This window comes from Citrus clementina, unplaced genomic scaffold (genome assembly GCF_000493195.1).
Source record: "Citrus clementina cultivar Clemenules unplaced genomic scaffold, Citrus_clementina_v1.0 scaffold_2, whole genome shotgun sequence".
Taxonomy (NCBI): domain Eukaryota; kingdom Viridiplantae; phylum Streptophyta; class Magnoliopsida; order Sapindales; family Rutaceae; genus Citrus; species Citrus x clementina.
Window position 1 is genome coordinate 19,979,240 of NW_006262688.1, and position 23,338 is coordinate 20,002,577.

Consider the following 23,338-nt stretch of genomic DNA (forward strand, 5'->3'; position numbering starts at 1 on the left):
ATCTGGTTTAGTACATAGTATAACATACATAAGACTTCCTATTGCAGAAGCATATGGAATCTTATTCATTCGCTCTCTCTCATCATAAGTTTTAGGACTCATGCTCTTAGAGAGATGAATTCCATGTTTGAAGGGTATAAAATCTCTTTTGGAATCCCACATATTAAATTTCTTTAATATATTTTCTATGTACTTATCTTGATATAGACCTATCAATCTTATGGATCTATCTCTATAAATCTTGATTCCCAAGATATACATTGCATCTGCTAGGTCTTTCATGGAGACGTTTTGAGAAAGCCAAATTTTGACAGAAGACATTTATCCAATGTCATTTCCCATAAGCAATATGTCATCTACATATAGCATAAGGAAAATTATTGCACTCCCACTGACCTTTTTATAAACACATGGTTCATCCTCATTCTTGATGAAACCAAACGATTTGATTGCATCATCGAATCAGATGTTCTAGCTCCTAGAGGCTTGTTTTAGCCTATAAATGGAATTTGTTAGCTTGCATACTTTATGAGGATCTGTCTTAAATTCAAAACCACGAGGTTGTATCATATAGATATCTTCCTCAATGTACTCATTAAGAAATGCAGTTTTGACATCTATTTACCAAATCTCATAATCATAATATGTTGTTACAGCCAATAAGATTCTGATAGACTTCAGCAAGGCTATTGGTGAAAAGGTTTCCTCATAGTCTATACATTTATTTGACGATAACCTTTAGCTACCAACCTTACTTTATAGGTCTCTACCTTTCCATCTAAGCCTATATTCCTATTGAAGATCCACTTGCATCCGATAAGTATAATATCTTCGGGTGGATCCACTAAAGTCCATACTTGGTTGGTTCTCATAGAGTCCATCTCTAAATCCATGGCTTTAAGCCATTTCTTAGAGTCTATATCTGATATTGCCTCTTCGTAACTAGTAGGATCATCTCTATGATCTGTATCCCCCAATAAAAATATATTGTTCATCTGATGAAGTAAACTATATCTTTCTGGTGGGTGAATTACCCTACTAGATCTACGTAGTTGCTGTGTTCCTTGTGTTTGTACTTCAACAAGCTCTTCATTGGATTTATCTTCATTAGAATTCTCAATAAATTCTAATTTTCTTCCTTGTCCACCTTCTTGAATAAATTATTTTTCAAGAAATATTGCATTTCTACTAGGTATTGGCCATATTGGATGTAGAAGTAGTAACCCAAAGTTTCCTTTGGGTATCCAATAAACCTCCCACTATCCTCTTTAGCTTCAAGCTTCTCACTTTTGAGTCTCTTAATAAAAGCAGGACATCCCCAAATCCTAAGATGATTTAGGCTTGGTTGTTTACCATGCTATATCTCATATGGTATTTTAGGTACAGACTTGGAAGGTACTCTGTTTAGTACATATTTTGCAGTAAGGAGAGCATATCCCCAAAGAAAAATTGGTAAGTCAATATAACTCACCATTGATCGCACCATATCTAACAGTGTGTGATTTCTTATTTCAGATACTCTATTAAGCTCTGGTGTACTTGGAGGTGTCTATTGTGAAACAATACCATTTTCTTTAAGGTAAGACTAGAATTCTCCACTGAGATATTCACCACATCGATCTGATCGTAGGTTTTTAATAACCTTTCCCATCTATTTCTCTACTTAATTTCGATATTCTTTGAACTTTTCAAAGGCTTTAGATTTATGCTTCATTAAGTACACTGAACTATACCTTGAGTGATTGTCGATAAAAGTTATGAAGTAGTAATATCCATCCCTTGCCATTTTATTAAATGACCTACATACATCAGTATGTATGAATTCAAGTAAATCAGTGGCCCTTGTACTTCATCCAACGGAGGGTGCCCTGGTCATTTTTCCTTAAAGACAGGATTTATAAGTTGGATAAAGTTCTAAACCAAATGGATCTATTAGTCCATCTTTAGCCAATTTTGTGACTCTATCTTCTCCAATGTGACTTAGCCTTAAATGCCACTTACATTTGGGGCTTATTTCTTCTCTTTCACGTTTATGTGTTATGGTATTTACATTCACAACATGCTCATTATTTTCTTTCATGTTTAGTACATAAAGATCATTATCTAAAGTACCATGTGCAACATATTTATTCTCATGATAAATTTTACAAATTTTATTTTTGAAATAAAATTCATAGTTGTCTTTGTATAAACACGAAATTGAAATTATGTTCCTTACAATAAAAGGAACAAGTAAACAATCATTCAAACTTATTACATGCCTAGATGACATTTTAAAGAAAAATGTCCCTATAGCTGAGGCAACAATCATTGCTCTATTTCCCACTCTAAGAGACACCTCTCCTTGTTTAAGTCTTCTACTTCTTTTCAGATCCTACATTGACATACAAATATGTGTGGTTGCAGCAGAATCTAAAATCCAAGAAGTAGAATGAATAATTGCAATATTAGTTTCAATAATGAGCAAACCTTCAGAAGGATTCTCTTTAAGCTTGACTTTCAACTTGCTGAGGTAAGCTGGTAGTGTCGTTAGGGTGCACCAAATTTAAAACCTTACTACTAGTATAAATATTTAGTACAAAGCGAGTAAGGATCGATCCCACAGAGACTATGCTAGCTGTATTTATTATCAACTCTAAAACATGGCTTAAAATAAAATAATAGTAGAAATAATTAAAATTAATTAATCTAATTAAAGAAAATGCCAATTATAAATAAAAGGGGGGGGGGTTTGAATCTTTAACTAGATTGCAAGAAATAAAGAAATAAAACTATGAAAACAAAAATGTAATAAAAACTCTAATTAAAGGATAAAGAAATAACAATGAGAAAAACTTTGGTTAAAGGATCATTCGCCACCACCAAACATGCACATAATATATCAATTCTATCATCAATCTATATTGAAACTATCAACCGTAGACAACAATAAGCTCTGTTAGTCTCAATCTTTCCTTAGTGTATCGTTAGGCAAAACAAGCTCTTCACCTAATCTCTAACCATTAAATAATTTAAAACAAGCTCTTTAAATTTAAGATAATGGAAGCATTAAGCAGAGAAAGATATTAGGTTGATCTAGGCAATAAACACACAAGTTCGGATTATTTAACTTAGGTTATGTTCTCCAATTGAAATCACTGATTCCAACCTGCTACTAATAATTAAAATATCAAGACAATTACGGATCAAGAATTTTAATCTAGCAATAGAATTTATTCAAGTCCTATCTAATTGGCCACTCAAACAAGACAAGAATAAAATCATAAACATTAATTATAGAAGAACACAAACAATCTCAATTAAATAAATTGAATGATAGAAATTAAATTTAATTGGATAGCATGTTTAGAGTTTTGAATTCACCCTCAACCAAATAGAAAATCTAGCCTATCATAAATAAATTGGGAATAAAAGAGTTAATAAAACCAGATATAGAGATTAATTCAAATGGTTTCCTCCTCTATTTTTTTCTTCTCCCTTACGGCTGCAAATTCTTTTGTATGTGGCTGCTGAAAAAAATCCCCCCGTGTTGCTTCCGCTTGGCCCTTATATAAGGCTTCAAGTGTGGCTTTTAAATCCTTGCATGCAAAGAATTAAATCTAAGCCAAAACCGCCACTTTCATAATGTGCTTGCCATTTAAATTGTCATGCAAAATATTTGCTTTTGTTTTTTGTCTTCATTCACAAACTCTTTTGATTGGCCTTGCTTAAAGCCAAAAGGCTTTATTCTTTTCTTCCTCTCACGTGCTAGATGGCAATCTCCTTTTTCCAATTTTAGCTCCATGTGATGGCTTAGCTTGTAATTGGCTTGGCTTCCTTTTTGACTTCCATTTTCCAATTTTAGCTCCATGTGCAAAGTTAATTTTGCTTGGCCCGTACAAGCTCTAATTGGAAAAAATATTCTTTATTTCTCCAATTCTTGATCTCTTGTGCACTTTTGTCTCCCAATCTTCAATTGTTTTCCTATTATAATTCTATCAATCAGATTTCTTTCCTGAATGCTCTGATTTAATTTCTCTTTAATCCCAGAAAATACCTAAAATAACAAAATAAAAAAAAACTAAGATAAAATTAACACAATAAAAATATAATTTACTAAATTAAAAATTAACTAAAATAACTACAATATTTAAGACCAAAATAAGAAAAAGATAGAGAAATTAATAGCAAAATATATGAAAAATATGCACTTATCATAAGCCTTGCAGTTCCTTTTTCAATGCCCATCCTTACCGCAATGGAAACATTTTCCCTTGTCATTAAGCTTATTAGCTTTCCCCTTCTTAATCCCACCTTTAGCCTTGGGTTGAAACTTTTTCTTTTTACCTTTTTTAGCTGAGGGCCCTTCTATAGCCATGACATCTTTTGGCTTCTTTATGCAAGTTTCAGTAGTCTTAAGCATCTTTAGTAGTTCAGCAAGACTGCACTCCATTTTATTCATGTTAAAATTCATGATAAATTGAGAGAATGAGTCTGGCAAGGACTGTAGGATAAGGTCAATAGCTAATTCCCCATCCATTGAAAAATTAAGAGCTTTTTGTTGCTCTATGTAGTCAATCATTTTGAGTACATACTCATTGACCGACCCTTCAGTCATTCTCATTCTAAACAGTTTCTTAGATATCTCATATCTAATTGTCCTGCTTTGTTTGTTGTGCAAATTTTAATGTACTCGCAAGCGCACGAATCTGTTGTAGTATAGATTAATGGTGACGAGTGTCGATCTCACGAGGAGGTGGATTTTAATTGTGTAGAATTAATTTTGTGAATGGGTGATTGGATTTGTGGTGGAAATGATTGGAATATGCTAAAACTTAAATTAAAATGGAGAGAATAAATTCTAAAATTGGTATTGAAATGGTGAGAATAAATTGAAGAGAATTCTATTGAAATGACGTACTTGAGTATCTGGATCCGTATCAACATGCATCATGGGCTAAATAATCCGTATTAATGCCAATTAAATCATGAGGGGGGAATCCACACCTCATGAACCACGCTCTAATCAATATGGTGCTAAGGGCTTATCGTGCCAAATAATAATAACCTTATACTAGAGAGCCGGTGTAACCAAGGCGGTATCTAGACAAGACTATTATTATTTGTCGACGAGAAGTCAAAACATCCACAAAAATTAGAGGGGAAGAGAAAATAAATTTACCAAATTAAGCCCATGACACATGTTGAGACTTCACCTTCAACCCAAGCTTGAAAGAAAATTAGCCACTCATAATTGAACTAGGGGCAAAATGGGAATTTATTAAAATACGAAGAAAATACAAGATGGAGAGGGAATTACAGAAAATGGATCCCAAAAATGGATTCAGAGATATCAAATTAGGGGGGAGAGGCCCCCTTTTTATAGATACATGGAGTAAATCATGGCCATCGGATTAAAAACAGTTTGGACGCTCAGGATTGCGCCACGTCATCAGTCAACAGTCCACGGTTTGACCACGCGGATGAACAGTAACACGGTTTGACCCGACTTTGAATAGTAACGCGGTTTGGCCCGGATGAACAGTAACGCGGTTTGGTTGAAAATAATCCTGTGTGATGCATGCACCGTACGCGAGATTTTTCGTCCACTGATATGCTGCCACGTCACCATCAACAGTACATAAGAATTTTAGTCCAACAGGATCGTGACACCTCATCAGTCAATGCCACATCATCGGTCAATGCCACATCATCGATCCGTCTATGTGAACAGTGCCGTGAACAGTAACGTATACAGTCCCGTATACGTGAATAGTACCGTACATGTGAATAGTGTCATTTTTCCTTTTATGCTCCTCCTAAGGTTTTCGACCGTCCTGAGTTCAAAAGTGATGTCCGTTTTGCCGTCTGATCTCTCATTTATTGTGAAATGACTATAATGCCCCTAAAATACATAAATTACTTAATTAAAATAAAACACACGTAATTAAATCACAAGAATGTTAAATACATAAAAGTAAGGGTTGTTAGTAAGACTTGAAATGTAAAATGACGGTTTTCTCCTTTATAAATATGCATTTTCTAACACTCAACACACCCCCAACCAGCTTATTGCTAGTCCCTAGCAAATAAAGCGAAAAAAAAATTCAAATTCAAAATGATTTTTTTTTTTTTTTTTAGAAACACTTGTGTTTATTCAATCAGATTAATGATAGCAATCAAATAAAAGTATAAGCATTATCTCCAGTCTAAAGCAACATCACACCCACATCAACCATCCACATAAATTAGCCCAGTAGACTTTGTTATAGCTACTTTCAAGAATGACATGTCAAACCCCAAAATCTCACTGGAAGTAGTGACACTCTCACAAATAAATTAAACCCAATAAAAATAGTCACTCCAATGAATGGTAATTGAGAGAGAAAATAATAAAGAAGTGATATCACATGCTCTCACCAAGATGAAATTAATATGCCCTCAGCTTAGAAATAATACGATCTCAAGTCAAATAAAATGTAAGTCAACCCACTTTATTTATCTTTTTTTTTTTTTAATTATGCATCACTACATCTTTTTAGCCCATATAACTAGCTTCTACTTCAAACTATAGTTCCCTAAAATCAAGAAGGACTTTTATTAGGACGTAACATAGGCTAGGGACATGGCTAACAAAGAAAGGAAATAAGGAAAATAAAGTGTATGTTTGAGAAAAATGCAGAATTTTTTTTTTTTTTTGGAAGTTGCAAGGTGGATTTCACCTATTATTTTTATTTTTAATCTTTTGAAACAACAACTTTTGTTTTGTTGTTTTTTTTTTTTGCTATAACTTCACTGAACAACATAATTATTTACATTTTCTCAAACATAAATAAGTGATGGAACTTATAAGATATCGGGTAATACTCCAAATCGGAGTGGGTCAAGATGATAAGTTGACAAAGAAAAGGTTTTTTTTTTATTTTTTTATTATTTTTTTAAGGCTCAAAAGGGTAACTATGGATATTTAATAAAAGGGATGGCTAGAAAAGCTCAAACGGATCAAAGATGGCATTTCCATCGTCTTTTAGGGCTCTAAATAATTATCCATGTCTACTAGTTAGATGGGCCTCCTAATGTAGCAACACAATTTTTTTTTTATTTTACAATTTTTTTTTTTTAGGGTTAACTCAAAAGAAATTTAGAGATCGTGTATAAAATAATAAATTGCTAAGCTGTATAGAGAATGGGCAAAAGGGTTATTCTCCAAGAAAAATAATAGGCTCAAAAACTCACTTGGTACTTATTATGACATGTTCATTCCTTCAAGCAATGCATATTTGTCTCCGACATCAACATGTAGAGTAGCAAACATAATGTAACATCACTTAAGACCAAAGATAATACAAATACTAAAATTTGAAATTAATCATGTTATCTAATGTTAAAATTTTATTTTTTTTAAACAACATTCTACCCCTCAACCTATTCTAAACATGAAAGGAAAATATGCATGCAGAAATGTGAAAATTATGCATAAAAACTAATTAGAAAAGTTACACGTAAAATTATAGAAAACGAAAATATTTTTTTTATTTTTTAAAAGAAGATGCGTTTCTAGAGGAACTACACTCCATATTCAGCCATCTTCGACTCAAAAGTTGAAAAATGTATATTTATAGAGGAGAAATTAAAAAGAAGAAAAATAAACATAAATACATAATAAAGAAAAAAGAAAATGTCTGAATTTTTTTTTAAAGTTTTTTTTTTAAATTTTTTTTAAACGATGAAGATGCGTTTCTAGAGTCACTACACTCCATATTCAGCCATCTTCAACACAAAAAGTTAGCAACAGTTAGTTTCTACAACAAAAAATTAGTAAAAACTTAACCAAGATTCCACAAAAAATTAGTAAAAACTTAACCAAGATTCCACAATTGTCGACTATTCCCTCCCCCCAACCAGAACGAAACATTGTCCTCAATGTTTGAAAGGAAAGAAGTAGAGTTTAGAAGACATCACCTGGGTGGTGCAACACAGAAAACAATATTTACAAGCGGAGAGTTAAATCTAATTTGTACTTCTTACTGCGGCTACTGTTACCATCATTATTTGGGCGCTCCAACACAAAAGTCCAGGGGTCTGGCTCCGGTTTATAAGCTTGTAACATATCAAGTAGCTCATTAGCAGTGTGAGCACAAATAAAAAGTTTTTTCACATTAGAAGGAATGAAATAGTTTTTTATTGCATGGTTAAGAAATGCGATAAAGCCATCATAAAAGTTATTGACATTTAACAAACCGATGGGTTTTTGGTGGATGTGCAGATGGGCCCAAGATGCTAGCGTCATAAGTGCCTCTAGTGTTGCAAGATCTCCTGGAAGGAAAATAAAAGCATCAGCATAATTAAGCATTTCAGTTATTCTTTCTTGCATACCTGAGACGACTAACTCTTCTCCAGTTGATGAGTCAGATGAACTGCCCAATGGTTTTAAGACTCTTGGGATGATGCCTAACACTTGACTTCCTCTGATAAAAGCTGCTTCTGAGACCATTTTTGATAACCCTCGATTACCTCCTCCATACACCAAGTGTAATTTTCTCGCTGCTATACTTCGACCAAGATCTATGGCTGCCTCAACGAACTCTTTATGTTTGCCATATGTAAATCCAGAAAGCACACAAATGTTCTTGAATTGTCTATTGGGAGTAGCTGACATTGTGATACTTCTCAAAAACAATTTGTGAGTGCTTGACAAAAAAGAAATCACATTTAAGAGTCTTGGTGATAGTGGGTCATGGTTGTGTATGAGGTAATATGTCAGTGTCAAATAACGCGTAAAGCACGTGGCTCGCAAGTCAAAAAGAAAACAGTAAAAAGGAAAAAGCAAACAGTAATAAAATTATTAAAGACAATAATGCAAACAATAAGACAATAGTGAAATAAAATAACAATAAAGTAAAAGGATATTTACAGGTAGTTGCGACTGTGGCTTACATCTTCCTCTGGTTTTACGTCCAGAAACGGCTTGAACGCCCTCTATGGGTCGAGGATAGGCTTCCTATCCAGTTTTCTTATAAACTGGCAAACAGGGTCGTTTATAGTCAGATTTCCGAGACTATATCGTGCATGCTCTTTCTGGAATAATGGCCATAACTGGAGAATCGCTCCTTGCACATACCCACTGGGATGCGTTTCAAGAGACAAAAGGATATCATCCAATGACTCCTTATTCAAGCCATCCCTAATGAATTGAATCTTATCTTCCCTGTTATCAGACATCATTCCTAAAGAACATGGGTTTTTATTGCAACTCATTCTGGCACACTTATAACAAGCAACAGAAATTCTTCGAGCTCGTCGTTTTCTTGCATAATTTCCTTTACCACAACCAGGCATGTATGCAATAAATTTTGAAGGTAACTCACCTGCCGATCGTACTTTAGCCTCGATTAACCAACGGATGTCAGCAGGTATGTTATTCCTCATGAGTAATCGCATGCGTTCGGACCGAGCTTTATAGATCGTAAGGAGGGCATTCTGAGGAAGTGAAGGGAATCGCTTGTGAAGCTTCGCTAGAATCTCGTTTCTGTCCATACCTTCGCCTCAGAATATCAGTTATTATGGGAAACTGAAGTAACCGACTTGATTGTCACGGAGTACTGTTATCCGCCACTTCACCGGGGTAACAAACTAAAGCACACAAACAGAAAAAAAAAATTAAAACACACAAAGAAAATTAAAATCGTCCTCTTATTGAATTTACCTCAAGCTCCAACTGGATGTCGTAAACACTTCTCTCAATGTCTCTGAGTTGGCTTTCTAAACCCTCAACATAGGCTACTAACTCTGGTGGTTGTAGAGCCCAAATGCGATGTGTTTTACAAAATTGAATCTGTCTTTTGAGATGAGTTTTGACACGTTGAAGTGGTTTAAGAATGTTTAGGAGGAACGGTCTAAGTATGAGACTCATGATTAAAAATGATAAGAGAAAACTTAATGGTAAAATAAACACACTTATGCAAAAACAATTTCAATTAGCAAAAGAATAATAATAAAAAGAAAGAAAGAAAAATCAAATCAACGAAAAGAAAAAAAAATCAATTCAAATTTGGTGGGTCACTCAAATTTATTTCGGTGTCTTCGTCATGTGGTTGGTACTCTAGATATGACTTTAATCTTTGACCATTAACTTTAAACGTGACACCGTTCTTTGGGTCCTTAATTTCAATTGCCCCATGTGGAAAAACAGTATGAACAATAAAGGGACCAGACCAACGAGAGCGTAACTTACCTGGGAATAGGTGCAAGCGAAAATTGAATAAAAGCACTTTCTGACCTGGAGTGAACGATTTCCTCATAATTTGCTTATCATGGAAGACTTTCATTCGTTGCTTGTAAATCTTGGCATTTTCGTATGCATCATTGCAAATTTCTTCAAGTTCTGCCAGCTGTAATCTTCTTTCTGAGCTGGCTTGCTGCATGTCAAAATTGAATTTCTTGATGGCCCAATACGCACGATGCTCGAGTTCCACAGGTAGGTGGCAAGCTTTTCCATACACTAGCCTGTAGGGTGACATCCCAATCGGGGTCTTGAAAGCTGTTCTATATGCCCATAATGCATCATCAAGTCTTAATGACCAATCTTTCCTGTCAGGCCTCACCGTTTTTTCTAATATGTGCTTTATTTCTCGATTAGATATCTCAACTTGGCCACTGGTTTGCGGATGATACGGAGTTGCCACTTTGTGTGTGATTGAATACTTTGTCAAAAGAGCTTTGAATGCTTTGTTACAAAAGTGGGCACCACCATCACTGATTATCGCTCGTGGGAATCCAAAGCATGAAACAATGTTGCTTTTCAAAAATGCTATCACCACCTTGTGATCATTGGTCTTACATGGAATTGCTTCTACCCATTTTGATACATAGTCAACAGCAACCAATATGTATTGATGACCAAAAGACGGGGGAAAGGGTCCCATGAAGTCGATACCCCATACGTCAAAAATCTCAACCACTAAAATTGGATTTAGTGGCATCATGTTCCTTCGTGTAATGCTCCCCATTCGTTGACACCTATCACATGAAGAACAGAAAGTGTAAGCATCTCGAAATATAGTTGGCCAATAGAAACCACACTGTAAAACTTTAGTCGCTGTTTTCTTAGCACTGAAATGGCCTCCACAAGCTTGTTCATGGCAGAATGAAAGGATATTTGAAATTTCACTTTCTGGGACGCATCGTCTAACAATTTGGTCTGCACAATACTTGAACAAATACGGGTCATCCCAAAAGAAATTCTTTATCTCTGCAAAGAATTTAGCCTTATCTTGCTTGGTCCAATGCTCTGGAAGTTGACCTGTAACAAGATAATTCACGATGTCAGCATACCACGGTAATACTTCCACATTCATCAATTGTTCATCAGGGAATGACTCATTTAATGGTAAGGGCTCTGTAGTTGTGTCAAAATGGAGACGAGAGAGGTAGTCCGCCACAACATTTTCTGTCCCTTTCTTATCTTTGAATTCCAAGTCAAATTCCTACAAAAGTAACACCCAACGAATTAGTCTAGCTTTTGCATCTTTCTTTGTGAGAAGATATTTAAGAGCAGCATGATCCGTGAATATAATTATTTTACAACCAATGAGATATGATCGAAATTTTTCCAATGCAAACACTACTGCTAGCATTTCTTTTTCAGTAGTTGAATAGTTCAACTGTGCATCATTTAATGTCATACTAGCATAGTAAATAACGTGGGGAATTCGATCAACTCTTTGTCCTAATACTGCTCCTACTGCATAGTCAGATGCATCACACATGAGCTCAAATGGTAAGCTCCAGTTTGGGGGCTGAATGATGGGTGATGATGTCAACAAATGCTTTAATTTTTCAAATGCCACAAGACATGAATCATTAAAGATAAAAGGTGCATCCTTAGCAAGTAAATTGCATAAGGGTCTAGAAACTTTGCTAAAATCTTTAATGGAACGTCTATAGAAACCAGCATGCCCAAGGAAAGATCTTACTTCTCTGACTGTTTTGGGTGGAGGAAGATTAGAAATGAGATCTACCTTGGCTTTGTCAACCTCAATACCTTTGCTCGAAATGATGTGACCGAGAACAATACCTTGTTTTACCATAAAATGACACTTCTCCCAATTTAAGACCAAGTTCTTCTCGATACATCTCTGCAGAACTAGTGTTAGATGATGTAAACATTGATCAAACGAGTCACCAAAGACAGAAAAGTCATCCATAAAGACTTCAAGGAATCGTTCAACCATATCAGAAAAAATGCTCAACATGCATCGTTGAAATGTAGCAGGTGCATTACATAATCCAAATGGCATTCTCCTATATGCAAATGTGCCAAAAGGGCAAGTGAAAGTAGTTTTCTCTTGATCTTTTGGTGCTATGGGAATCTGATTATATCCTGAGTAGCCATCTAGAAAGCAATAAAATTCATGGCCTGCTAATCTATCAAGCATTTGATCAATAAATGAAAAAGGAAAATGGTCTTTACGTGTGACAGAATTTAACTTTCTATAATCAATGCATACACGCCATCCTGTAGTCACTCTAGTGGGTATCAATTCATTATCAGCATTCGTAACTACTGTGACTCCTGACTTTTTGGGGACAACTTGTACAGGACTGACCCATGAACTATCAGAAATTGGGTAAATGATACATGCGTCTAATAGCTTAAGGACTTCTGTTCTAACAACTTCTTTCATATTAGGATTTAACCGACGTTGCATTTCCCTAGTAGATTTAGCATTTTCATCAAGGTGAATGTAATGTATGCAGTCTACTGGGTTTATACTTTTTATGTCCGCTATGGTCCATCCTAATGCCCCTTTGTGCTCTTTCAAAACATCTAACAACTTACCTTTTTGTTCGTCATTGAGGGATGATGAGATGATTACCGGCAGAGTGCTTTCTTCTCCCAAAAACGCATATTCCAAAGTGTTGGGCAATGGTTTGAGCTCGAGTTTCGGTGGTGATTCTGATAATGGAATGAGTTGCTTCTCTGATGGTGCTAGTTGTTCAACTCTTGACTTCCATTTATTAGTATCCATAGATGGTGCTGAGTCAAGCAGGGCGTTGACCTCATCGACCGATCTGTCAATATCAAAATCCAAACCAAAGTGAGTTAAACATGTTTGTAAAGGATCATCACTAAGGTTTGAAAGAAAAGTGTCATCAACTAATGCTTCAATTAAATCCACATCAACAATTCCATCATCTGCACTGTGAGGTTGTTTGGTAATGTTGAAGATGTTCAGCTCCATAGTCATGTTGCCGAAAGACAATTGCATATTTCCAGTCCTGCATTGAATGTGAGCATCCGCAGTTGCCAAGAAAGGTCGGCCTAGAATAATGGGGATGTGCTTCCTTGAATCCTGTATTGGTTGAGTGTCAATTACAATGAAATCAACAGGAAAATAGAACTTGTCTACCTGGATAAGCACGTCCTCCACAATACCATGAGGTATTTTTGTGGACCGATCTGCAAGTTGTAACACCACTGGAGTTGGGTGTAATTCTCCAAGTCCAAGTTTCACAAACACTGAATAAGGTAACAGATTTACACTAGCTCCTAAATCCAACAAAGCATTCTCAATTGTGTGGTTCCCTATGCTACATGAGATAGTGGGGGAGCCTGGGTCTTTGCATTTTAAAGGAATTTTATGTTGGAGAATAGAACTAATGTTTTCTGTTAAAAATGCCTTCTTTTGAACATGCATGTTTCTCTTTTTAGTACAAAGGTCTTTAAGAAACTTGGCATAAGATGGAACTTGCTTAATAGCATCAAGTAAAGGGATGTTAACACTTACCTGTTTGAAGATTTCAAGAATCTCACCTGTGGATTTTCCCTTTTTTCCTTTAGCTAACCTCTGAGGAAATGGAGCTTTGGGAACATATTCCCGTGTGTTGGTTTCTTCTTTCTCCTCCGGTGATGATTCCTCAACATTCACAGGTACAATTTGATTTTCTTTTGTCACCGGCATCTCCACTTTATTGTCGACTTCTTTTCCTTTTCTCAAGGTCATGACTGCTTTGACCTCTCCATGCTGCTGTGGTGAACTGGTACTTGCTTCATATACTCCTTTAGGATTAGGCACTGGTTGACTTGGAAATTTGCCTTTCTCAACAGTCATTGCCAATGTCTGAACTGAAGAAGCAAGTTGTCCCACCATCTTTTCGAGGCTTGAAACAGATTGAGCTTGTGAGTTGAAGCCTGCTCTCAACTCATTTTGTAGTCCATCAATGGTGCGGTTCTGTTGCTCAATCGTGGAGTGAGTAACATTCCTGAAGTTCTGGAATGCATCCTCCCATGGTCTAGGTTGAGAGTGGTTCTGATTCTGATTGTATGGTCTAAATGGTGGCTGAGAGGCTTGAGGAACTTGAGGAATTTGTTGCATTGGTGGAGGTGGAGCTGCTGGTCCATTCTGTTGGAATCCTTGAGACCATGAAAAATTGGGGTGGTCTCTCCATCCAGGGTTATATGTGTTGGAGTATGGGTTGTAATTTGATGGCTTTCTCATTACACCTATGGCATTGGCTTGATCTGAGTATGAGTCATGGTCATGTGGTTCTGTTGATTTAGCAGTCGATAACGATGCTATTTGTCGAGCAAGACCTTCAACCATCTCCTTGACTTCTTTGATTCCCGAAGTTGACTCGCCAATTTGAACCTCATTTACTCCCTTATTTCGTCTAGTATTCCTGAGTGATCGACTCCGTTGTTGGAAATTATCCGCTTGTCGCTGGAAGAATTCCCAAATCTCTGATGCACTTTTTGACATTAGCTCTCCTCCACTTGTTGCCATTAGCCATTCTTGCACATTCGGTAATAATCCCTCCAAAAAGTATTGGCATTGGTGCCATTTCTCGTACCCATGATGTGGACACTTCAAGAGTAGCCCATTGAATCGCTCCCATGTTTCGAAAAACTGCTCGTCCTCTCTCTGGGTAAACTCTGAGATTTCCCTGCGAATAGCATTGGTTTTATGCACTGGGAAATATTTATTTAAAAATTTAGTTACCATTTGTTCCCATGATGCAATGCTATTAGCAGGTAATGTATTAAGCCATGAACGAGCTCTATCTTTTAAAGAAAATGAGAATAATCTGAGTTTAACATCATCATCTGAAAAATTCTCATATTTAAATGTTTGACAAATAGCATGAAAATCATTCAAATGATTATATGGGTCCTCATTTTCTAGGCCATAGAATGTGGGGAGACAATTTAGCACACTAGGTTTTAGTTCAAAACTCCTAGCAGCTACATTTGGGTATCTTATGCATGATGTGCTCAAATTAGCTAAGGGACTAAAATAGTCCTTAAATGGCCTCTCCTGTGGTTGCAAATCCATTTTATTTTTAATTTGTTTGTGTGTGCGAAGTGTTCTTTCTAGTTCAAGGTCTATAGGTTCAAGATTAGGTAATAATGACCAACAACCATGCATGCAAAACAAATAAAATAAAAATAAAGATGGGAACAAAACAAATAAAAATAAAGAAGAGGGAGAAATTACAATACTAACCTTATTGCGCTATTATAACCTTACTAAAAAAAATACACAAAAACAAATACGTGAAATAAATTAACTAAAAATTAAATTAATAAAATTAAAAAAAATAAAAAAAAATTACAAAGAAAAATAAATTGAAAATTAAATCACAGAATTTTAAAGAAGAGAAAAAGAAAAGAAATACTAACCTTTAAATGTAGATTCACTTTTTTTCTTTTTTTTTAATTAAAAAAATAGAAGAAAACAAATAAAAGAAATTATTAAAAAAAATTTAATTCTATGAATTAAAATTACTTACCTCCCCGGCAACGGCGCCAAAAACTTGTTGTGCAAATTTTAATGTACTCGCAAGCGCACGAATCTGTTGTAGTATAGATTAATGGTGACGAGTGTCGATCCCACGAGGAGGTGGATTTTAATTGTGTAGAATTAATTTTGTGAATGGGTGATTGGATTTGTGGTGGAAATGATTGGAATATGCTAAAACTTAAATTAAAATGGAGAGAATAAATTCTAAAATTGGTATTGAAATGGTGAGAATAAATTGAAGAGAATTCTATTGAAATGACGTACTTGAGTATCTGAATCCGTATCAACATGCATCATGGGCTAAATAATCCGTATTAATGCCAATTAAATCATGAGGGGGGAATCCACACCTCATGAACCACGCTCTAATCAATATGGTGCTAAGGGCTTATCGTGCCAAATAATAATAACCTTATACTAGAGAGCCGGTGTAACCAAGGCGGTATCTAGACAAGACTATTATTATTTGTCGACGAGAAGTCAAAACATCCACAAAAATTAGAGGGGAAGAGAAAATAAATTTACCAAATTAAGCCCATGACACATGTTGAGACTTCACCTTCAACCCAAGCTTGAAAGAAAATTAGCCACTCATAATTGAACTAGGGGCAAAATGGGAATTTATTAAAATACGAAGAAAATACAAGATGGAGAGGGAATTACAGAAAATGGATCCCAAAAATGGATTCAGAGATATCAAATTAGGGGGGAGAGGCCCCCTTTTTATAGATACATGGAGTAAATCATGGCCATCGGATTAAAAACAGTTTGGACGCTCAGGATTGCGCCACGTCATCAGTCAACAGTCCACGGTTTGACCACGCGGATGAACAGTAACACGGTTTGACCCGACTTTGAATAGTAACGCGGTTTGGCCCGGATGAACAGTAACGCGGTTTGGTTGAAAATAATCCTGTGTGATGCATGCACCGTACGCGAGATTTTTCGTCCACTGATATGCTGCCACGTCACCATCAACAGTACATAAGAATTTTAGTCCAACAGGATCGTGACACCTCATCAGTCAATGCCACATCATCGGTCAATGCCACATCATCGATCCGTCTATGTGAACAGTGCCGTGAACAGTAACGTATATAGTCCCGTATACGTGAATAGTACCGTCCATGTGAATAGTGTCATTTTTCCTTTTATGCTCCTCCTAAGGTTTTCGACCGTCCTGAGTTCAAAAGTGATGTCCGTTTTGCCGTCTGATCTCTCATTTATTGTGAAATGACTATAATGCCCCTAAAATACATAAATTACTTAATTAAAATAAAACACACGTAATTAAATCACAAGAATGTTAAATACATAAAAGTAAGGGTTGTTAGTAAGACTTGAAATGTAAAATGACGGTTTTCTCCTTTATAAATATGCATTTTCTAACACTCAACATTGTTCACCATACAACTCTTGCAGATGAAGTATCATGGAACTTGCATCAGGCATATTTTCATGTTGTCTTTGTAGCTCATTGGACATCGATGCCAATATATAGCTTTTAGCACTGAGGTCATCATCTTGCCACTTCTGATAAGTGACACGTTCTACCTCACTTGCTTCCTCAAGAATTATATTTGGTTTAGGTGTATCAAGAACATAGCTAATTTTCTCATAATTAAGAATAATTCTTAAATTTTTAAATCAATCAATGTAATTGGGTCCCGTCAAACGATAGTTATCCAGAATTCGTGCCAATAGATTATTCATTATTAAATATTTTTGCAGAAAATATAAGTTAAATTATTAGCATTTTATTTTATTATTATCTATTTGATTTTGGTCTTTAAACCAAATAGCACCTCCCACTATTTTATCATTTCATTACATTCCCATATGCAAGAAACAAAAACTCTCATTGGTAAAAGTTTCTAGTAGGAATCGGATTCTCATTAGCTTAAGTTTACCTCACCTAACAATTCTTGGCTTACTTATTATAATGAGTAGGTAACTCTTACCAAATGCATCTCATGTATGTACCGATTATCCTTCGGCCTCTAAATCATTAATACCTCACCTAACAGTTCTTAGTATAAATGATTTAGTTAGGTTTACCCTAATACCCTTGCTCACCTAACAGTTCTTAGTATAAATGATTTAGTTAGGTTTACCCTAATACCCTTGCATATTTCAAAACATCTTACTAACCTCACTTGACAGTTCTTGATAGCTTAATGTATGAATTATGCATCATCATATGATATATAGTTTGCTTTCAACATTTTAATGAATGGGTAGCCCATGTATCCATGACAACTAGCCCAAGCATAAAATATTTTAAACATTCCATTGGTATTAGTAGGCCATAATAGATATTCTTAACATCCATCATTACAACTTAACAATAATTATGTTTATTTTAATAGGGAGTATTTGGTCATTATTATGGTCTCACTTTTTAGCATGTTATTCCATTTTCAATATTCAAATATGTCTAAGCATCCTAATATACATCTCATGCATATTACAGACAAACTCATCAAGGATGATCATGGAATATTCTAATAAAACCAATTTGAGCCAAAATTAGTTTTAAAGTCCACATAGGTATCAAGCAAGCAATAATGATTATGAGACATCTTATGCCTCAAATTATTACAATTATTAGTTTCTATCTGAGAGGCCAAAACATCAATGGAAGTGGTGCAAGATCCATTAAGTCTTCTTGCTCCAAGGCATCGTAAATACGTCGTCCCTCCTTTTACAATCATCTTGTAGAAATTACATATTTAGAAGAATCGAGGTACAAATTTAGGGGTAAGGGGATACAATGAGATCTTAATAGAGGGAGGGACATGCAAGTCCCTATTTAAAAATATTACAACCATTTAAATCTGTAGAAATCAACCAAATCAACAAATAAACCAATAGCTCATACAAACATGATTGAAAAGACCTAGATATTAATATGATATATTTACTATTTTAATATATATTTGTCCATGAGGTTTCTGAAAACGCAACTTTTACGCGGTAAAATTAAAATGGATGGCAGAAGCTCTAGAAGCCTTGGATCGACTTCATTCAAAAACGAAAATCAAGAAAAAAGATTGAAGTTTGTTTACTTCACTTGTAGTTTTAGAAACAATTTCGTGAGGTAGGAGAAAATGACTAAAAAGAGTAAAGTACAAACACTGTCCAGAATATAGACCACTACTAAACATAGTGTCTATCACAATGTGTAATAAGCCATTAACACTCAAAACCATATGGCTTATTATTATTTGGTCAAGTTCAGTAAACTTGTTCTTGCAACAAGTACCTATGTGTTTGACTTGACATCTCATTTCAATGATATGAAACTCACCATCCATTTTAGTATCACATACCATAAGAAGTCATAACACATACTAGTGTTTATAGGAATTTATAACGTCCAATCATAAATCCACCACTAGGAACTATTTTAGAAGTATAGTACAAAGGATACACGTTTCATATTCTCGACAAACTTGAGAATGTGTTCCTTAACTATTTTATTTCTTGGACTATATTCATTAAATTAATTTATGAATGTTGATAATTTTATCATTTTATAAATATTAAAATACTATTTAAATACAATAATTCCCTAAAAGCAAACACCATTCAGTTGGCCTTTAACGCATATTACTGACAAAGGACTATGTCATGAGCTGGCCGTACTAATGGCCGAAGGCTTGAACAATAATAATGTAACATTTTTTTTTTTACTTGTGTCACAATATTTTGCCTACCAATACCGAGAGTACCGGTTCTGCCAACAAGGGGAAAAACAAATTCGAATAAGTTATTGGTACTAATTACCTCGGTCATCGAAGATATTACATTTTTTGGGGCTGACTGAGGAATTCATACACGATTCTTGCAACATTTACAGCCATCTGGCAGAACAAATACATGAGTTTCATCAATATAGAAAAACATGGCTCCAGATTTTGCCATCTTATGTGATTAATCCTGTATGTAATACTAGTGATGGACTTTCACTGCATGTGCCTCCGTCTTCTTTCCACTTGTCATTCTTTGAGAGTTTCTTCATGCCCAAGTGATTCACATATGTTTTAATTTGTAGTATTTGGTTTAATATGGACCCCAAGAACTCAAGTAAATGACTTTTCTCATGGACTCCTCTGATTGCTTTGCTTTCTCTTCTCTCACTTTATTGTTACTTGAAACCAAAGCAGAGGATGAAGTTGAAAGCTTCTTGGCTTGAGAGACTGATCTGAGACTGTTCTTGGCATGTTGGTGTATTAATCTAATGGGGTAGTTCCATCTGCAGAATCCTTGATCCTTCAAAACCTCCACTGCTGCAACACTTGCTGCTACCATCCAAGCTCTGCTCGTCGAACTCATCTTCTTCCAATTTCTATTGAGATAACAAATTAAATGGCTCTTTTCTTGAAGATACGAGTGATTAATTAGAATTTTTCTTTTTGATGAAATAAAGAAAGAGGAGGGAGGGCTTGTTTATATAGAATAGAGGAACCTGCAGATGAGTATGTGCAAGTGTAGTGTGTATTAGAGCTGAAAGTCGTGACACAAAACCATAGGCTTTTTTAGCTTTCTGCAGCCGGTTTTGGGATGGTGAGACATTTCTACCCTTATGGGATCAACTGTAAGATTAATTTATTGGGGGACTATTTCGGGTTTTCGATTTCTATTTCACAAAGATAAGATCACTTTCCAGTTTCCACCTCAGTTTCAATAATGCATGGGCACGCAGTTTTTCTTTTTTGTTTTTAAATCCATTTAAGCCAGCGGAATGCGGGAGCCACATGTTAAAAACCACTTGTTTTCTACAAGATTGCTGCTAAAATGATGGCTCCACTGCCTTACGTTTTTGGCATATATGTGCTAGGAGTGAGCATGCGGTTCGGTTTTGTTGAACCGGGCTGAAATTACTCAATTTGATTCGGCTGAAATCTAAGGTAAAAAGTCAAATGACTCATAAATTTAAAAATCAATTGGTTCTCATTCCTTTCGATTCAAAGTGGAAAATTGATTGATTCACTATTTAAAATAAAAGTATTATTATCTATAAATTATAATATTTATTTATTTTAAAATTATGGGTTAATGTCATTTAGGTGATACATTTTTTGACAAATATCAAAAAGTTCGTAGAATTTTTTAAAAATAGGCAGATAAGTGACAAATCGTTAATTTTTACTATTAATTGTAAGGAGAAAATGGTTAAATAGGAATAATTGATTCAAATAATAAAGAAGAAAGGGGTTAGTGTCACTTGAGTAATACATGCTTCGACATCTATCGCACAAGTAAAAATTGTTTCGAAAATACTGTTATAGGTGGCAAACCGTTAAATTCTGCTGTTAACTTTAACGATACAAAGATACTGTAATTGATAGAGTACATGAGAAAAATATATTGATAGAGTTTTGTTGAAAAATATATTGGACATCTTTGTTGCTATTGGATTGGACAGAGAGATTGGTTGCTATGAACAGGACTTTGAAAGAGCAAACATTCACTAAGCCATCATATTGAATTCTTGAATATTTGAGCTTAATATTTGTAAAATTAATGCTAATGATATAAAAAAAAATATTGGATTTATATCATGCTTTACGATTCATGAGAGATTTGTTTCTTTTATGTTAAAGAATCAATTTGATTCAATGAGATTTTTTTTTAAATATTAGTTTGATTTAACCCCAAAAAGGCCTAAATTTAGATTTAATTCACATTTTTTATAAAAACAAAATTGAAAATCAGTGAGTTAACAACAAAAGTTAATGGTTTATCATCTGTAGAAGTACTTTCAAATAATTGTCACTTGTGTGAAAAATATTTAAAAATGTGTTACCTAGGTGACATTAATGCTACTATTTAAACAAAATCAGAGGAGTAGAAAAGTTATTTCACCAAAAGACAATCAATTTCATTAAAATTAACAGAACAATTTGTTTCATATCTATCTATTTTTAAAAATTCTATCGGCTTTTTTACATTTATCAAAAAATGTATCACCCAAGTGTCATTAACCCTAAAATTATTTTACATTAGTGTTTTGTGTAAATCGTGGTTATAATTGAATTAAATTAAGAAAAAAATTCAAATTTAAATAAGAAGTCTAAAATTTTAACAAATATAAAAAGAATTATTAAAATTCTTAACTTAAACCAAACCGAATTATAGAATCAAATCGAACCAAATTATTTTCAGTTTGGTTCTATTATTCGGTTCGTACGTATTCTGTTCAAACAATCAGTTTCGGTTCTCGGCCACCCCTAGCAAGGAGTTAGATTTGAGATAAGGAAACTATTTATCATGAATTCACCTTTAAAAATAAGTGTCAGCTTGTTAGGAGATTTGTTAAATAATAGAAGATTACGATTTTAAGCTTTCCAAATTATGGGGATAATTTTTTTTTCCTTTTTTTTTAAAACCCTTAAAATGGCCAGTTATCTGTTAAAAGTGATACACCAAATGAAGATAATTATTAAGCACATAATTTAAACTGATGGGCAGAATCATTACTTACAGGATAGAGCGTTAAGAAGTTTCTGTCAGACATGTAAATTGCTAACACTCAGCTATTGGCATGGAAAGATTGATAAGCTAGAAGCTGGTTAACCACTTTAAAGCCTCAGGATTAGCACATCCTTCTTAATGAGCTGAATGATATTAATAAGAAACTAATAACTAAACAAATGAACAGAGGCTGAAAATAAATATTCAAACTAAAAGAAATTGCAGTCCTTCATCTGATCAAACATGAGGAAACTTTTTCATTGAACTGATATTTACAATTCTCTGCTTCCATGGCGAAATATACACTTTTTTTTTTTTACTTCATATCATTTTCTAAAGCTTCCCCACAGAAAAAACTACAACCTCAACAGTAATTCTACTCTCTAGGATTTGGTAAAAACACTTTTAATTGGGACCCCAGCAGCTCAAGTACATGACTTTTCTCAGAGACTCTTCCGATTCTTTGATTTTCTTCTCATCTTTCACTTTACTCAACGCCATTGCAGAGGATGAAGAAAGTTTGTTGGCTTGAACCAACGATCTGAGATTGGTCTCAGCATGTTGCTTAAGAGACCTCAAAGGGTAGTTCCACCTGGCGAATCCTTGATCTTTCAATGCCTCCACAGCTCCAATTGCAGCCACAATCCAAGCTTTGCCTTTTGCGTTCATTTTGAACTAAAATATTTTTGCCTTCTAATTAATTTTCCTTCTTCTTTGCTTCAAGTTACCCAATAAAGTGACTTGCTCCTTGCGGTAATCAGTTGTGATGTACATATATATAGTGTAGTGATGGCTGCTGGTTTTGTGAACCAAGAGGCAGGATTTGTCCTGTTGTGGGTTTTTAATACAGGCTAAAAGCAGCGGTTTTGTAAATTTCAGAAAGCAAGAGACAAAATTGGAGGGCTCCAGCGACACGGAATCTTGTACTATCCACCGGACCACTTCCTGTCCCTTTACATATAATTTAATTATTCTCTGAAAATTCATTTTATACATAGTATTAATTAATTAATTAAATAAAAATAATAAAAATATAATATATCTAAAAATTCGCATTTTAAAAATATTCCTGCATC

The 23,338-nt window shown here is 34.7% G+C and overlaps 3 protein-coding genes and 1 non-coding gene across 4 annotated transcripts; 1 reads left to right on the plus strand and 3 right to left on the minus strand.

Moving 5' to 3' along the window:
- Window positions 1-4,216: 4,216 nt before the first annotated feature.
- Window positions 4,217-4,597, minus strand: LOC18050836. Its single transcript, XM_006447330.2, has one exon. It carries the CDS (start codon window positions 4,595-4,597, stop codon window positions 4,217-4,219), a length of 381 nt encoding a protein of 126 aa, XP_006447393.2.
- Window positions 4,598-14,829: 10,232 nt separating this feature from the next.
- Window positions 14,830-14,933, plus strand: LOC112101309. Its single transcript, XR_002907435.1, has one exon. It is a non-coding gene; the product is annotated as a small nucleolar RNA R71 (small nucleolar RNA).
- Window positions 14,934-19,450: 4,517 nt separating this feature from the next.
- Window positions 19,451-20,275, minus strand: LOC18050837. Its single transcript, XM_006447331.2, has one exon. It carries the CDS (start codon window positions 20,118-20,120, stop codon window positions 19,848-19,850), a length of 273 nt encoding a protein of 90 aa, XP_006447394.1. The 5' UTR covers window positions 20,121-20,275; the 3' UTR covers window positions 19,451-19,847.
- A 2,221-nt stretch (window positions 20,276-22,496) lies between these two features.
- On the minus strand, window positions 22,497-22,997 carry LOC18050838. Its single transcript, XM_006447332.2, has one exon. The coding sequence runs from the start codon at window positions 22,929-22,931 to the stop codon at window positions 22,668-22,670; it is 264 nt and encodes an 87-aa protein (XP_006447395.1). The 5' UTR covers window positions 22,932-22,997; the 3' UTR covers window positions 22,497-22,667.
- Between the last annotated feature and the right edge of the window lie 341 nt (window positions 22,998-23,338).